The following is a 17,726-nucleotide window of genomic DNA, read 5'->3' as shown; positions in this document are numbered from 1 at the left end:
GGAAGAAGTGTGTTTGGCTATCTATCTGTGGAAGAACATTTCAAACTTCAGTGTGATTGGAAAAACCTCGAGATACACACCCCTGAGTAAAAGTTCAAGTGACTAACTGTAGGAAGAGCTTTATCAAATTGTGCAGCCTGAAAAAAAAACTTAATGCCATTCACAGCAGAGAGAAACCATATACATGTGGATGTGGCTTCAATTGATTGTCCAATCTGGAGAGACACAAGAACACCGACACCACGGAAAAACCTTGGAAGTGTGAAGACTGTGGGAAGGGATTCAATTATCCATCCCTGCTGGAAATCCATCGACGAATTCACACTCAGCAGAAACCATGGAAATGTGAGGATTGTGGTAAAAGGTTTAATTACCCGGAGCAGTTGGAAAATCATCGACGCAATCACACTGGGGAGAAACCATGGAAATGTGAGGATTGTGGCAAAGGATTCAATTACCCATCACTGCTGAAAAATCATCAACGCTGTCACACTGCAGCTGACACCAGAGAGAAACCGTGGAAATGTGAAGATTGTGGTAAAGGATTTGATTATCCATCTCTGCTGAAAAACCATCGACGCAGTCACACTGGGGAGAGGCCATGGAAATGTGGGGACTGTGGTAAAAGATTCAATTATCGGCATTTGCTGGAAGTCCATCGACGTAGTCATACTGGGGAGAAGCCGTTTATTTGTTCCGTGTGTGGGAAGGGATTCATTAAGTCATCCTGCCTCATGATACACCAGCGAATTCACACTGAGGAGAAGCCTTTCGGCTGCACTTCTTGTGGGAAGAGGTTCAGGCAATCATCGAAGCTCAATGCACATCAGCAAGTTCACACTGAGGAGAGACTGTTCACCTGCTCTGTGTGTGGTAAGGGATTCAGTCGGTCTGCCTACCTCATGATACACGAGCGGGTTCACACTCAGGAGAAGCCCTTTAGCTGCACCTCCTGTGGGAAGAGGTTCAGACAGTCAGCTAACCTAGTTACACACCAGCGAATTCACACTGGGGAGAGACCATTCAGTTGCACCTACTGTGGAAAGGGCTTCAGGAGGTCGTCCAGCCTGAGCACACACCAGCGAGTTCACACAGGGGAGAGACCGTATACCTGCTCAGTGTGTGGGAAAGGATTCACTCAGTCAGCCAGCCTCGTGTCGCACAAGCGAATTCACAGTGAGGAGAAGCCCTTCAGCTGCACATCCTGTGGAAAGAGGTTCAGGCATCCTTCCACCCTCAGTGCACACCAACGTACTCATACCGGGGAACGGCCATTCCCTTGCTCTGTGTGCGGGAAGAGATTCACTCAGTCCCGATATCTACTAAAACACCAGCAAAAGCACAAGTGACTGCAGGGGGGTGCATTCTGCTGTTTAATACACTCAGGGCTGATTGTCCAACAACAGTAAATTTCTTTCTGCTGATGTTAACAACTTGATAACAGTAAAATTTTATTTCAATCCTAAATTGAACTTTGCTGTAAAATACATAACTCAGTGTTGGAAAGGTTCCACTGATTAGCAGCTCCAATGAGAAATTGCTGATTAACCCTTGCTGACAATTTTTATTGGCTTGCACATTCTTCACATGACACTGCCATTATGAATTTAAACTGTCAAGGACTATGAAACAAAATAGCAAAAATATTTTACAGCCTCATCAACAAAAGCTTCATCAATAAAAACTTCAATAATCAACACTGATATCTGCTTACACAAGGAAAGTTGCTGAGTTGAGTCATTTCTGACACAGCAGCAGCAACATTTGGAAATGGTGGAAAATACAACAAAACCTGGTTGGAGATCCACTCAGCAGAGATGACATGTTGCATTTGAACCAAAAAACAAAGTCTACGTGATGTGCAACATAACCCCAAGAGCTGGAACATGGCATAACTTGAAAATGACCAAGACAGTCATACAAAAGACAGGAAGATACTGTACAAATAAACACTGGATCAATAAATCTAAACTGCCTATGACAACAGAAACTCAGGTGTGATGTGTACTGGAATCAAACCGGCATTTAGTCCACCAAAGTTTGCCTCCCTGAAGTTGGCAGATGCTGAAGTTTTGTTTTTATTCCTTCATGGGACATGGGTGTCACTGGCTGGCCAGCATTTGCCCATCCCACATTGCCTGAGGGCATTGAGATTCAACCATATTACTGTGGATCTGGAGTCACATGTAAGAACATAAGAACATAAGAAATAGGAGCAGGAGTAGGCCATCCAGCCCTTCGAGCCTGCCCCGCCATTCAATAAGATCATGGCTGATCTATCACTGCTCAGTTCCACTTTCCCGCCCTCTCCCCATTATTATTTCCTTCCCTAAATGACATTACTGAACCCAGATGGGTTTTTCCGACAATTGATGATGGTTTCATGGTCATCAGTAGATTCTTAATTCCAGCTATTTTTTATTGAATTTGAAGTCCATCGTCTGCTATAGTCCCCAGAATATTAGTTGAGTTTTTGGATTAATAGTCTAGCTGCTAGGCCACTGCCTCCCCACAATGTTGAAGTACTCACCAACAGAACAGAAGGGTCGAACATTACTGTGAACTGCACTTACAGGGGACAGACATCTCCCAGATGCTCTCTCTCAGCTTCCTGTCATCGTTGTGTTACATAAGGAAATCTGATCACTCGAGCTTGAAAGGCCGCGGATTGTTTAGCAAACAGAAGGACTCCCAGCATGGATGGAATTCCAGCTGAATTGCTCAAGCAGACCTTCAGGACATCCTGCTCCTCTGGGCGATAGGATCCATTTCACCGGGCATGCATGATGCAAAGATCATCAGCGTATTATAAACCAAGGTGACACAGGAGATTACAACAATTACAGAGGCATCTCACACTCGAGCATCACAGGGAAGAGCTTCACTGTGGCAATGCTAAATGAGTTCATCCACTTGGACACAGAATGTATCTAGAAACAAAGTGGGGTATCTGTGCTCACAGATCTACAGTGGACATGACCTTGATACACCAGCTGCAAGAGAGTTGTACAGTTGTTATTTAATCTAAATGCTGACTACTTCTCCAGAGGAAAGTATAATTACTGGACAAAAGCAATTTTTTATGAATTACAATGTATTTATATGATTGTTAGTGATAATGAAAAGTTTGATTCCCTGAATGTAAGCTTCAGCATTGAACTTATGATTCAGAGATCACAACCTATTAGAAGCTCCATCCACTTTAACTCTTCCATTGAGAAGATTAAAACTTATCTGTAAAAGTTCACCTTTTTTTGTTTTATTATAGTCATTTGGAAAGATACCTGAAGGGAGTGAAAAAAAACAAAAATTGGACCAAGCGGAGAAAAATGTCATAAGATCTGGAAAAAACAATGTTTAAAATGGTGTTTAAAAACTGGGGAACCTTTGAAATTCAGACATGAATTTACAACATGTATTTACAACATGCTGATAATTTCAAATTGTGTGAAATCATCTGCAGTGAGGAGTTGGTGGGGAGGGGAGGGGCGGTGCAGACTGCTGGTGGGAGGAGGGTGATGATCAGTGGTCATGGAAATGATCCAGAGGGGGATGATCCACTGTAGGAAGAATGATGTTTTGTGGGGGGTGTAATCTGTTTATAGCTACCATACTTACTGGAAATGTCTTTACGTGTATTCTTAGGGACTGCTCAAAGGTTCATGTTGCTAATTCTGACAATTTTGTTAGCTCTAATTATGGACATAATGTAAACAAGGCATTGGGCAAACAAGCTGCTAGCTGGGTCAACAAGAGATCAGTTTGTCATAAGTCAATCGGAACATTCCTTTCCTAAGGTTGGGAGATCTGTAAGAAATAAGGTCCAATAATCTTGTAAAATCTTCAGAAATTTATTGAATATTATAGGAATTTCTCTCTCTGGGTTGACAAACATTTCTGCCAATCACAAATCTATAACACAGACTCTGAGACAAGAAAAAGCTTATCGGATGATGGATTTCATGACCCTGTATGTAAACCAGTTATCTGAATAAAGGTTAAACAGAATGTCCCAACAAGTAATAAACTTGGAAATTAATTCATAGATTTTTGATGGAAATAGGAAGGATTACTTTGAATGCCTGTCCCTTGCTAATGAACAATTGAATAAGTGATAGTGATTGACGCAAGACCCCCCAAAATAAAGTATCTGATAGGGCTTTTGAGACAGAAAATCATTTCAAAGACCTTTTCACAGTGATCTATGCTGGCTTCAGCCAAACATGGTGGCCCAAGGAGACTGAGAAAAGTTAAAGCTGCCATGCCCAGCCTCGGAGATAATCTTTATATTTCTATTTTTCCGATCTGGGTCCAGTAAACCATTCCAAGGAGACAGAAAACTCCATCCAGGGAGATTGAGATCCCTTCCCTCTGTCCAGTTATCCAATCAGGGACCAGTGAACTGTGTGTGCGTGTTCTGGGTCATATGTCTTTTCTCACTATTTAACTGACGTCTGATAATCGAAACTGCAGCTTCTTAATAAAATTCTTTCAAATTATCAATGAATTGAAACCTCTTTTTGCTCCCACACTAAAATCTAATACTTGTCTATGAACAAATTGTAGGCATGAAAATCAAAATAATGTTGAGGTGCTAGTTGTGGCTCAATTGGCACATTTCTATCTCTGTGTCCGGAGATTGTGTGTTTAAATCCACATCCAGAAACATGAGTGTTTCATCCAGGTTGATATTCCGATGCAATACTGAGGGAGCACTGCACTGTCACAGGTCCCATCTTCCAACTGAAACTTTCAACTTTGGCCCCAGTCTCCCCACAGTTGAGTGTAAAGTTTCCTGTGAGTTATTACAAAGAGCAGAGAAGTTCTGTGTGTCCTGCTCAGTACTTATCCCTCAACAAACATCACTGAACAGATTCTCTGGTCACAATCACATTTCTATTTGTGGGAATTTGCTGCATTATTTGATGACTGCATTTTCTACATTACAACAGTGACTAACTTCAAATGAGTCTCACTGGCTGTGAAGCACTTTGGGATATCCTGAAAGGCTCCACATAAATACAAGTCTTCCATTCACAAAGGAGAAAAGACCCAAAAAATGGAACAATCAGTATTAGGATATCAGTCAGTCTCCTCTCAGACACAAAATGATTTCATCAACCGTCAAAATGAACATGGTTCAGTCCTGAATGTGATTAACAGCAACAAAAGCAGCACAGTGAAACTCCTGCAGTCACTTGTGAAGTCACTGGTCCCTCATCAGGGTAGATGTTAGGTTAAATCACTTTTCACACACTGAGCACATAATCATTCTCTGTGTGAGTGCACTGGTGTTTCAGCAGATCAGTTAAACTTTTTTTCAGTGTGAACAAGCTGATACAAAATGAGTGCACTTAAACGAGTGAATCCCTTGCCACACACACAGCAACTGAATAGCCTATTTTTATTAATTAAAGGATGTGAGTTTCACTGGCAAGGCCAGTATTTATTACTCATCCCTAATTGGCTTGGGAAGGTGGTGGTGATCTGCCTTCATCAATCGCTGCTGTCCATGTGCTGCAGGTACACCTAGCAGGCTGCAGGAAGAAAAGATTTCCAAGATCTTGACCCAGTGATAGTGAAGGGACAGTAATATATTTTCAAATCCGGCTTGGAGGGGAGCTTCCAGGTGTATTTCAATGCATCTTCCACGCTTGTTCTTTTAGTTGGTTGTGGGTTTGGGAGATGCTGTAAGAGCCTTGGTGAGTTGCTGTATTGTGTGTTGTAGATGGAACACTCTGCTGCTAGTGTGTGTTGGTGGAGGGAGTGAATGTTTGTGTAAGGGACACAGTCAAGTGGGCTGCTTTGCCCTAGATGGTAACAAGCAAATAGAGAATATTCCATCACACTTCTGACATATGCCTTGCAGATGATAGAAAAGCTTTGGGAGTGAGGACATTACTCAGCACAGGATTCAAATGCTCTGACCTACTCATGTAGACAGATTTTTTAGCGCAGCGGGACGGGAGATTATCACATTAGCTGATTCGGGGGGGTTCATTCATGCATTCCCGCCACGAAAGCATCTCCCATCACCAGATTTCCAGAGGCATCAACTCCATGCCGGAAATTGGCGGAAATTATTTACATACTCATTTGAATTTCATTTATATGAAATTAGCAGGCCTGGGACTAAAATCTCCAGCCCCACTAGCATCACACCCTTATCAGAGTGGCTCAGTCCAGCAGGTTTTTACAGTAGCTTCCTACTAACACAAAACAAGCACCCCGACTCTCCTGGAGTGAAAAAGGGGGGCAATCGAGGCCCCGCAGAGAGTTGGTTAGCAAGGGGGGTGCCCCTGGATATTGGCAACCTGGCAATGCCCTTCTGGGCCCACTGACACACCCCAAGGGGTAAAATGCCAATGCCCAAGGGACACCTTGGCACTACCCAATGAACATGGGGCAGTGCCAAGGGGTGGTGCCAATAGAGGAGTGGGATCCATGGGGTGGAGCCTAATGGGGTGATCGATGTGACTGGGGGTTCCCACTGACCTAGAAATGGTCAGGGTGAGAGGAGGGGGGGGGTTGGGGGGAGACGGGAATGGAGGGGGACAGCGGGAAGGGGGGGGGGCAGCAAACAGGTCGTGGGGAAGCTTGGAGGGTCAGCAATGCGAGCATTGCGGGGCTGGCCAGCATTTGGGCAGCCAGCAGTGCGGGGCCACTGCACAAGTGCTGATCCCTATGCTGTCAGACTTCTGAATGGGAATAGTCCTGGCCCACAGCTTTATTATGATATACACACTCATGACCTTTGGAGTGCAGAGTGTGGGAGATTCTTCTCTGAACTCCCACTGAAAAAAAAAGCGTGAATTACCACATGGTTTTCACGCAAATTAGACACTTAGAATTTTTTTTGAGAGAATTCCAGCCATTATTTTTTACAACTATTCCCGTTCAGTCTCTGGTGAGTCGTAACTCATAGGATATTGATAACCTGTCCTGAGTATGAGTTGGTTTATGGCTCAGCAGATTCCCTGTACTTTTCAAACACTTCCCACAGTCAGAGCATTGAAACTGTCTCTTATCAGTGTGAAGAAGTTGATGTTTACAGAGCCGCAACAATTGACTGAATCCCTTCCATCTATATGGAGCTGGTGAACGGCTTCTTCTCAGTGTGAATACGCTGGTGTGTCATCAGTTCATTTCTGTTTGTAAATGTCTTCTCACAGTTTGAACATTTACATGGTCTCTTAGCAGAATGAATAGTTTTGAGACTTCTCAGATACCACAGAAAGCAGTTCAGGCCAAAACATGTTTTCATGGAGATAGATGTAGCTCTTGGGACAAAAAAGATCAAAGGGTATGGGGGCGGGGAAGGCAGGATCAGGTATTCAATTGGATGACCAGCCATGATTATTACGAATGGTAGAGCAGTCTTGAGGCCTATTTCTTCTCCTATTTCTATGTTTCTATGATAGAATAGCATGTAAATCCCTTCCTACACGCAGAGCAGGTGAATGGACCCTCCTGAGTGTGAATACTTTGGTGTTGACTGAGGTGAGACAAAGCAATGATTTCCTTCCCACACAGAGTAACTCAACAGTTTTTCTCCAGTGTGAACATGCTTGTGTTCAGTGGGGGTGGAAAACTGCTTGAACCTCTTGCCACACTGAAAGAAGATGAATGATCTCCCCAGTGTGAACGCGTAGATGTTCAGTGAGGTGGGAAGCACATGTGAATCCCTTCCCACACATGGAGCAGGTGAAGGGTCTTTCCCCAGTGTGAACACGTAGATGCTCAGTGAGGTGGAAGGCACAAGTGAATCCCCTCCCACATACGGGGCAAGTAAAGGGCCTCTCCCCAGTGTGAACACGCTTGTGTTCAGTGAGGTGGGAAGCACAAGTGAATGCCTTCCCACACATGGAGCAGGTGAAGGGCCTCTCCCCAGTGTGAAGACGTAGATGTTCTGTGAGGTGGGAAGCACAAGTGAATTCCTTCCCACACACAGGGCAAGTAAAGGGCCTCTCCCCAGTGTGAACGCGTAAATGTTCGGTGAGGTGGGATAATTGCCTGAAATTTTTCTCGCACTGAGAGCAACTGAATGGTCTCTCCTCAATGTGAACTTGTTGGTGTTGAATTAAACCCTCATTGCTCTTGAAACACTTCCCACAGACAAAGCATTTAAAAGGTCTCTCCTCAGAGTGGACTTGTTGGTGTTGAGTTAAACCCTCGTTGCTCTTAAAACACTTCCCACAGAGAGAGCATTTAAAAGGTCTCTCTTCAGAGTGAACTTGTTGATGTTGAATCAAACCCTCACAGTTCTTAAAGCTCTTCTCACACTGAGAGCAACTGAATGGTCTCTCCTCAGAGTGAACCTGTTGATGTTGAATTAAACCTGCATTGCTCTTAAAACACTTTACACAAAGAGAGCATTTAAAAGGTCTCTCTTCACTGTGAACTTGCTGGTGTTGGATCAAACCTCCAGAACTCTTAAAGCTCTCCCTACAGACAGAGCATTTGAAAGGTCTTTCCTCAGTGTGGACTTGCTGGTGTTGAATTAAACCCCCAGAACTCTTAAAACTCTCCCTACACACATAGCACTTGAAAGGTCTGTCCTCAGTGTGAACGTGCTGGTGTTGAATTAAACCCCCAGAACTCTTAAAACCCTTCCCACAGACAGAGCATTGAAAAGGTCTCTCCTCAGAATGAACTTGCTGGTGTTGAACGAAACCCTCATTACTCTTAAAGCTCTTTTCACAATCAGAACATTTGAAAGGTCTCTCCTCGGTGTGAACTTGCTGGTGTTGAATTAGCCCCCCATTGCTCTTAAAGCTTTTCTCACAGTCAGAGCATTTGAAAGGCCTCTCCTCAGTGTGAACTTGCTGGTGTGACACTAGGTTAAATGACCGAGCAAATCCTTTACCACACACAGAGCAGGTAAATGGTTTCTCTACAGTGTGAGTGCGTCGATGCATTTTCAGTCGAGATGGGGACCTGAATCCCTTCCCACAGTCCCAACATTTCCATGGTTTCTCCATGGTGTGGGTGATCTTGTGTTTCTCCAGGTCTGATGATCAATTGAATCCTTGTCCACACAAAAACGTTGGTATGATTTCACCAGGCTGTGAGTGGTTTCAGGCTAACTGGTAGAAGTGCTTTCCAAAGTCACTGCTCTGGAACAGTCTGTGTGTGTGTGTGTGTGTGTGTGTGTGTGTGTGTCAGACTTTTTCAATCACGCTGATGTTGGAAAACCTCTTGCAGATAAAATACTCTCCTTCCACATTTAAAGGTTGATGACATTCTGGTGCTGATGGACCAAGAAACACTGTCAGATCTTGATGTGCTTTTCGTTTGAGTTTGCGATCTGGAATTCCTCTCATTCCACAACCTGGAAAGGAAATTTACACAAGTTTTCACTGTCAGTACAGGATAGAAATTCAAAACAGACAATTCTAGCTCCTATGGAATATTGTTTCCCTCTTAAAACTGGAAATGAGAAAATGGCTGAGGCATTGAACAGGTATTTTGTGTCCGTCTTCATACTGGAAGACACAAATAACATGCCAAAAAGTGATGACATGAATGCTATGGCAGGTGAGAACCTAGAAACTATCATTATCACGAAAGAGGTAGTGTTGGGCAAGTTAATGGGGCTAAAGGTAGATAAGTCTCCTGGTCCTGATGGAATGCATCCCAAGGTACTAAAAGAGTTGGCGGGAGAAATAGCAAATGCACGAGTGGTAAGTTACCAAAATTCACTGGACTCTGGGGTGGTTCCCGCAGATTGGAAAACAGCAAATGTGACGCCACTGTTTTAAAAATGGAGGTAGACAAAAAGGCAGGTAACTTTAGGCCAGTTAGCTTAACTTCAGTAGTAGGGAAAATGCTTCAATCTATTGTCAAGGAAGAAATAGCGAGACATCTGGATGTAAATTGTCTTACCGGTAAGACGCAGCACAGGTTCATGAAGGAAAGGTCATGTTTGACTAACTTGGTGGAATTCTTTGAGAACATATGTGCAGCGGACAATGGGGAACCTGTGGAAGTGGTGTATCTGGATTTCCAGAAGGCATTTGACAAGGTGCCGCATCAAAGACTGCTGCATAACATAAAGGTGCACAGTGTTACAGGTAATGTATTTGCATGGATTGGTTAACCTCCAGAAGACAAAGAGTACGGGTAAATGGGTGTTTTTCTGGTTGGCGATCAGTGACTACTAGTGTGCCTCCAGGATTAGTGTTGGGACTGCAATTGTTTATGATTTACATAGATGATTTGGATTTGGGGACCAAGCGTAGTGTGTCAAAAATCGCAGAGCAAAATGTGCAGAGGATGCTGAAAGTCTACAAAGGATATAGATAGTCTAAGTGAGTGGGTGAGGGTCTGGCAGATGGAATACAATGTTGGTAAATGTGAGGTCATCCATTTTGGTAAGAATAACAGCAAAATGCACTATTATTTAAATGGTAAAAAATTGCAGCATGTTGCTGTGTAGAGAAACCTGGGTGTCCTTGTGCAGGAATCACAAGGAGTTGGTTTGCAGGTACAGCAGGAAATTAAAAAGACAAATGGAATTTTTTCCTTTATTGCTTGAGGGATGGAGTTTGAAAACAATGAGATTATATTGCAGCTGCATAAGGTGCTGGTGAGGCCACACCTGGAGTACTGTGTACAGTTTTGGTCTCCTTACCTGAGAAAGGATATACTGGCACAGGAGGAGGTTCAGAGGAGATTCACTAGATTGATTCTGGAGTTGAGAGGGTTGGTTTATGAGGAGAGACTAAGTGGACTGGGGCTATACTCATTGGAATTCAGAAGAATGAGGGGTGATCTTATAGAAACATATAAGATTATTATGGGAATAGATAAGATAGAAGCAGGGAAATTGTTTCCACTGGGGGCACAGCCTCAAAACATGGGGAAGCAGACTTAGGACTGAGTTGAGGGGGAACTTCTTCACACAAAGGGCTGTGAATCTATGGAATTCCGTGCCCAGTGAAACAGTTGAGGCTACCTCATTGAATGTTTTTAAGGCAAGGATAGATACATTTTTGAACAGTAAAGGAATGAACGGTTACGGTGAGCAGGTGGGTAAGTGGAGCTGAGTCCACGAAAAGATCAGCAATGGTCTTGTTGAATGGCGGCACAAGCTCGAGAGACCAGATGGCCGACTCCTGCTACTAGTTCTTATGTTCTAAGATGCATGGGGTTCATGGTGACTTGGCCACTTGGATTCAGAATTGGCTTGCGCATAGTAGAGTGCGGTGGTGGAAGGGTGTTTTTCTGGTTGGAGGTCTGTGGCTAGTGGTGTTCTGCAGGGATCCATACTGGGACCTCTGCTGTTTCTGATATACATAAATGACCTGGGATGAAAACATAAATGGGTGGATTAGTAAATTTGCAGATGACACAAAGATAGGTGTAGTTATGGATAGTGTAGAAGGTTGTCAAAGGATACAGCAGGATATAGATCAGATGCAGATATAGCTGGAGAAATGGCAGATAGAGTTTAATCTGTGCAAATGTGAGGTGTTGCACTTTGGGAGATCAAATGTCAGGAACCTGAACAGCACTGATGTACTGAAGGGTCGTGCGGTTCCTCAAATAGAAGTAGATGGGGTGGTAAAGAGGGCATATGGCATGCTTGTCTTTATTGGTTGGGCAGTGGGTCAGGATGTCATGTCGCAGTTTTATACAACTTTGATTAGCCCACACTTAAGATTATTGCATTCAATTCTGGTCGCCACATTGCAGGAAGGATGTGGAGGCTTCAGAGGGGGTGCAGAAGAAGTTTACTAGGATGCTGTCTGGATTAGAGGAACGAGCCATAAGGAGAGGCTGGACAAACTAGGATTGTTTTCTCTGGAGCAGTGGAGGCTGAGGGGAGACCTGATTTAAGTTTATAAAATTATGAGAGGCACAGATAGGGTTGACAGTCAGAATTTCTTTCCCAGAGTTGAAAGGTCTAGTTCTAGGGGACGTGCACTTAAGGCAAGTGGGGGAAGGTTCAAAGGAGATGTGAGGGACCAGTTTTTTTACACAAAGGGTGGTAAATATCTGGAATGCACTGCCAGGGATGGTGGTGGAGACAGATACAATGGGGACATTTAAGGAGCTTTTAGATAAGCATATGAATAGGCAAGGAACAGAGGGATATGATGTGAACTAGTGGATCCACTCTGTCTGCCGCTCCCTCTGAAAATTCGAGGATGGAAGGTCAGAGGCTCTAGAGGAGTAACAACATAGAACAGTACAACACAGGAACAGGCTTTCTTGCCCACAATATTGTGCCAAACATGACGCCAAATGGTGGATTGTTTATCCAGAAATGCACAAAGTCCACTATCAATGACAGGCAGAAGGGATTAATTTAATTTGTCATCATCGTTGGCACAACATCGTGGGCCAAAGGGCCTGCTGCTGTGCTGTACTATTCAATATTCAAACTCCCCTACAGCCTGGCCTTGCATCCGGGGATTTTCAGACGGAGCTGCAGGCAGAGTGGATCCATTGGTTCACATCATTCAAAATTCCAGAGACACATGAGACTCTGAAACCCTGCTCACTCCCTCTTCCCTCACCAAGATGGCCACCCATGTGACCCGCTCACTGAATTAGCCGAGCCTTCCTCTCGCAAGATGGCGGCGAGTTGCTTGGGTAACCCTGGCCCACAACACCAGGTTAAAGTCCAACAGGTTTATTTGGTAGCAGAAGCTACTCGCTTTCGGAGTGCAGCCCCTTCATCAAGTAAGTGGGAGTTCTGTTCACAAACAGGGCATATATAGATACAAACTCAATTTACAAAATAATGGTTGGAATGTGAGTCTTTACAGATAATCAAGTCTTAAAGATACAGGCGATGTGAATGGAGAGAGGGATAAGCACAGGTTAAAGACATGTGTATTGTCTCCAGCTTGGACAGTTAGTGAGATGTTGAGAGCCCAGGCAAGTTGTGGGGGTTACAGATAGTGTGACATGAACCCAAGATCCCGGTTGAGGTTGCCCTCTTGTGTGCAAAACTTGGCTATCGGTCTCTGCTCAGTGACTCTGTGTTGTCGTGTGTCGTGAAGGCCGCCTTGGAGAACGCTTACCCGAAGGTCAGAGACCGAATGCCCATGACTGCTGAAGAGTTCCCCAACAGGAAGAGAACACTCTTGCCTGGTGATTGTTGAGTGGTGTTCATTCATCCATTGTTGTAGCATCTGCATGGTCTCCTCAAGGTACTATGCATCAGGTAGACAATATCCTGAGACGCTGCAGGAAACAATGTTGGCCGAGTTGCAAGACTATGTACTGTGTAATTGGTGGATGGTGTTCTCAACTGAGATGATGGCATCCGTGTTGATGATCCAGCATTTCTTGCAGAGATTGCTGTGGCAGGGTTGTGTGGTGTCATGGTCACTGTTCTCCTGAAGGCTGGGTAGTTTTCTGCGGACAATTGTTTGTTTGAGGTTGTGCGGTTGTTTGAAGACAAGAAGTGGGGTGTGGGGATGACCTTAGCGAGACATTTCTCTTCGTCAATGACATGTTGAAAGCTCCGGAGAAGATGTCGGAGCCTCTCCGCTCCGGGGAAGTACTGGACAACGAAGGGTACTCTGTCCATCGTGTCCCCTGCTAATCTTCTGAGGAGGTCGGTGCGGTTTTTTGCTGTGCCATGTCGGAACTGTCGATCAATAAGTCGAGCTCCATATTCTGTTCTCATGAGGGTATCTTTCAGTGTCTGGAGGTGTCTGTTGCAATCCTCCTCATCTGAGCAGATCCTCTGCTTATGGAGGGCTTGTCCGTAGGGGATGGCTTCTTTAACATGGTTCAAACAAGACCTCTTCACCGCACAGGACCTTCAACCAATGCTATACACTCGATACATCAATGACATTTTCTTCCTTTGGACTCATGGTGAACAATCACTGAAACAACTACATCAACAAGTTCCATCCCACCTTCAGACTCACCATGGACTACTCTCTGGAATTGTTTGCATTCTTGAACATATGCATCTCCATCAAGGGCAGTTGCATCAGCATTTCACTGTACCAGAATCCCACGGATAAACTCATGATACTCCACTTCTCCAGCATCCACCCTAAACACGTTAAAAGAAGCCATCCCCTATAGACAAGCTCTCCGTATATACAGGATCTGCTCAGATGAGGATGATCGTAACAGACACTGAAAGATGCCCTCATAAGAAGAGAATATGGCACCTGACTCATCAACCTCCTCAAAAGACAAACACGGGACACAGCGAACAGAGTACCCTTCATCATCCAGTGCTTCCCCAGAGCAGAGAAGCTACGACATCTTCTCCAGAGCCTTCAACATGTCATTGATGAAGACAAACATCTCGCCAAGGCCATTCCCACACCGCCACTTCTTGCCTTCAGGTGAACAGTGACTATGACACCACACAACTCTGCCACAGCAACCTCTGCAGGACGTGCCATATCATTGACACGGATACTATCATCTCACACGAGAAACCATCTACCAGGTACACGGTCCATATGCTTGCAACTCGGCCAACATTGTCTCCCTGATACGCTGCAGAAAAGCATGTCCTGAGGCATGGTATATTGGGGAGACCATACAGACACTACAACAACGGATGAATGAACACCGCTTGTCAATCACCAGTCAACAGTGTTGTCTTGTTGAAGAAGACTTCAGCAGTCACGGGCATTTAGCCTCTGATGTTCAGGTAAGCGTGCTCCAAAGCGGCTTTCACGACACACAACAACGCGGAGTCACTGAGCAGAGGCTGATAGCCAAGTTCCGCACACACGAAGGCGACCTCGACCGGGATCTGGGGCTCATGTCTCACTATCTGTAAACCCCCACGACTTGCGTGGGCTTGCAAAATCTCGCTGGCTGGAGACCGTACACATCTCTTTCACCTGTCTCTCCACTCACATTGTCTGTACCTTTAAGACTTGATGAGCTGCAAAGACTTGCCTTCCAATCGTTATTTTGTAAATTGAGTTTGGGTCCTTACATGCCCTGTTTGTGAACTGAAAACCCACTCGCTTGATGAAGGAGCAGCGCTCCCAAAGCTTGTGCTACCGAATAAACCTGTTGGACTTCAACCTGGTGCTGTGAGACTTCTTGCTGGGTTCACCCCCCCCAGTCCAACACCGGCATCTCCACATCAGCCCCCGGCCCATCAGGGAGAAGAGGCCCCGCCTCTCCGGTTCTCCCTGATTCCCAGCCGCAAAATGGCGGACAATGAGTCCGCTCCCCGGGACCTGTCACCGCGGGGGTAAACGCGGAGCCTACAGCCTCTTATTCGGAGCCTCGGCTTACCCCAGAAGTTTGTAAAGTTCCCGGGACGCCCGCCGTTTCCATCCCTACCCCGGGCTCACAATCAGCTCCCGCCTCCCGAACCGTCCGCTCGCCTCCAATTTCCAACATCAATGACACTGCGCATGGTCAGAGCGCACACCGCGTCCGCACCTGCGCACTGGCGTCCTGTGTTCACTGATAGGGGGCTTTCTGCAGCGCCGAGTATTCTGGGTAAATAATCCACCATTGGTGACATAAAATTTACTGGCGTCACAATCGCCATCAGGGCCGGAGCATAAATAGATAGATCATGTATAAATTCGAAAAAGGTTACCTTCATCTCTGATGCAATCTGTGCAATTCACTATCCATCCCCAATCGGAATCATGCCCAGTAAGATGATCCACAAGAAACAGCCTTTGTACCACTGGTATTCATAAATTAGAGTCGCAACCTGTCCTAGGGAATAAGTAACTGTCAAATTTTGCAGCTGATAGCATAAGATTCAAAATGGCGCCAAAGATTGCCAACTCCTTGTGAGCTGTCCCTAGCATGCTGTCTAGATCTATCTTGTTCTACGCTTTGAAAACTGAACTATAACTCTTTGAAAATCTTCTAATAATGTTTTATTTAAATTTCTTCTTCACCCAAGATATGACTGTAACACTATATTCTGCACCCTGTCATTTCGTTCTCCCATATGTGCTCTACGAACAGTATGTTTTGTCTATATAACGTACAAAAAAATCAATATTTTTTCACTGTATTCCAATACATGCGACACTAATAAATCAAATCAAATAATAGTGTATGGTTAATGAATGATGCGGAGGAATGATATTAATCGTCAAGCATTGTCACCTGACGATTAATCCAGAGACCCAGAGCAATGTCCTGAGGACCCAGGTTCCAGTATCACCTTGGCAGATGGTGGCGTTTTTATTCAAATCAGCCTTATGATGACTATGTTGATGTCCTATAACCGATAAAATTAGAGGTGCAAACGAAATAAATTTTTGAAATACAGCAAGACTGTATGTCTGGTCAGTGATTTGGCAAATGATAACGTGCAAAATGATGCCCTTTGGTAGGAAAGGTACAAAAATACAACAAGAAAGTTAACAAGAATTTAGAAATAGTGAAATTATACAATTTGTATAGTTCTGTTCTATAAAAAAGGACAGAGAAGACTGGGTGAAATTGTGGAAAATATTTGCAAGGGTGATATCAGAATTGAGAGTTTGTTCTTATTCTGAAAGATTGGAGTTTCGTTTAAGATTTCAAAAATTGATTTTTCTTATAATTTCCACTAATGAGAAAATCAAGAGGTAGGATTATATGATCGTAACCAATAAATCCAAAAGGGAACTAAGGAGAAAATTCTGTACTCTGAGACTTGCTAGAATGGCTGCAGCTTTCGTCTAACATCGAATACTGGATAGGCAGAACTTTCTTCCAATTAAATATTGGGAAGAGGGAAACAACTGTCTTAGACCCTGCTACAGATTCAATCCCTAATTGTAATAGCGTGGCACTTCAGTCTTCATCAAGGCACTTAAGGCTCAATTAGGAACAAGAAGTACTTATTAATAAAGGTAAATTTATTACAGTGGGATGCACCCAGTCTGGCTACTCTGGTCCTTACAGGCTTACTGCGTGGTTTTGGATGTATTCTGCCCCAGAGAAGACTCCACCCTCTGGGGTGATCACCAGCTCTCGGTCCCCATTGATCTCTCGAATCAGGTAGCCCACTTCTGCTGTGCTGCCTTAAAGAGACAGACAGAACAATTACTATATCCCTCTCTTCGTTTTTGTACAGTCTTCGAAATCAATTTATTCAAAGCCACATACGAAATAAAACATTATACGCACAAGTTAGACATTTGTAAATCGATGTAGTGATTGTTCAATTGAGGCTCATTTTTATAATAAAACTTCTACTAGTAGACTTAACTACGCACAGCTGTAAATATAGTCTTGCATGGCCTCTTCAACTATTCATATATAGTCTTGTATTGTCCTTTCCAAATTCTGTACTGGACTGTGCACTGACCATGGGCTGCAAACTTCACTATGTGGACGGTGCCCCTTCTAATCCTTAATCCTTTTCTCTGTTGAGCATCTTACTCTACCATGCATGCATGCACCATTATCACATGCAACACAGTCAAATACCTTGGCAGATCACTCACAATCTCGGTCTGCCACTAAATGGTTGTGGTACTCTATTTCTGTTACTTAGGTCATAAACTACACTACAGTACAGAAGGAGGCTATTCGAGTCTGCAGCACAACAATCTCACCCAGGTCCTATCCCTGCAACCCACATATTTGTCACGTTAATTCCTCTGGCCTACACATCCCAGGACACTAACGGCCAATGCACCCAACCTGCACATTTTTGGACTGTGGAAGGAAATTGGAACAACTGGAGGAAACCTAAGCAGACACAGGGAGAACGTGCAGACTCCACACAGACAATAACCCAAGCCTAGATTCAAACC

The 17,726-nt window shown here is 44.3% G+C and overlaps 2 protein-coding genes across 3 annotated transcripts; one reads left to right on the top strand and one right to left on the bottom strand.

The window, feature by feature from the left end:
• Positions 1-212: 212 nt before the first annotated feature.
• On the top strand, positions 213-3,310 carry LOC145352014 (uncharacterized; the record flags this gene model as incomplete). The annotated part of the gene is made up of 1 exon (XM_080201889.1): positions 213-3,310. A coding segment is annotated over one exon (1,137 nt), but the record flags the coding sequence as incomplete, so codon positions are not given.
• A 3,270-nt stretch (positions 3,311-6,580) lies between these two features.
• LOC145352010 (uncharacterized) lies at positions 6,581-15,329 on the bottom strand. Of its 2 annotated transcripts, XM_080201880.1 has the most exons (3): positions 15,244-15,329; positions 9,886-10,042; positions 6,581-9,331 (listed from the first exon to the last, which is right to left on the bottom strand). In XM_080201880.1, exon 3 carries the CDS (start codon positions 8,979-8,981, stop codon positions 7,575-7,577), a length of 1,407 nt encoding a protein of 468 aa, XP_080058006.1. In that variant the 5' UTR covers positions 8,982-9,331; positions 9,886-10,042; positions 15,244-15,329; the 3' UTR covers positions 6,581-7,574. The 2 variants fall into 2 exon arrangements, with proteins under 2 accessions (XP_080058006.1, XP_080058007.1); XM_080201881.1 differs by lacking the exon at positions 9,886-10,042 and having other exon boundaries at positions 15,244-15,315.
• Positions 15,330-17,726: the final 2,397 nt, after the last annotated feature.

The sequence above is a fragment of the Carcharhinus amblyrhynchos genome, chromosome 13, assembly GCF_965287045.1.
Source record: "Carcharhinus amblyrhynchos chromosome 13, sCarAmb.v2.hapA, whole genome shotgun sequence".
NCBI classification, from domain to species: domain Eukaryota; kingdom Metazoa; phylum Chordata; class Chondrichthyes; order Carcharhiniformes; family Carcharhinidae; genus Carcharhinus; species Carcharhinus amblyrhynchos.
The sequence above is the reverse complement of the archived record's forward strand: the minus strand, read 5'-3'. Positions and strand labels throughout refer to the sequence as shown.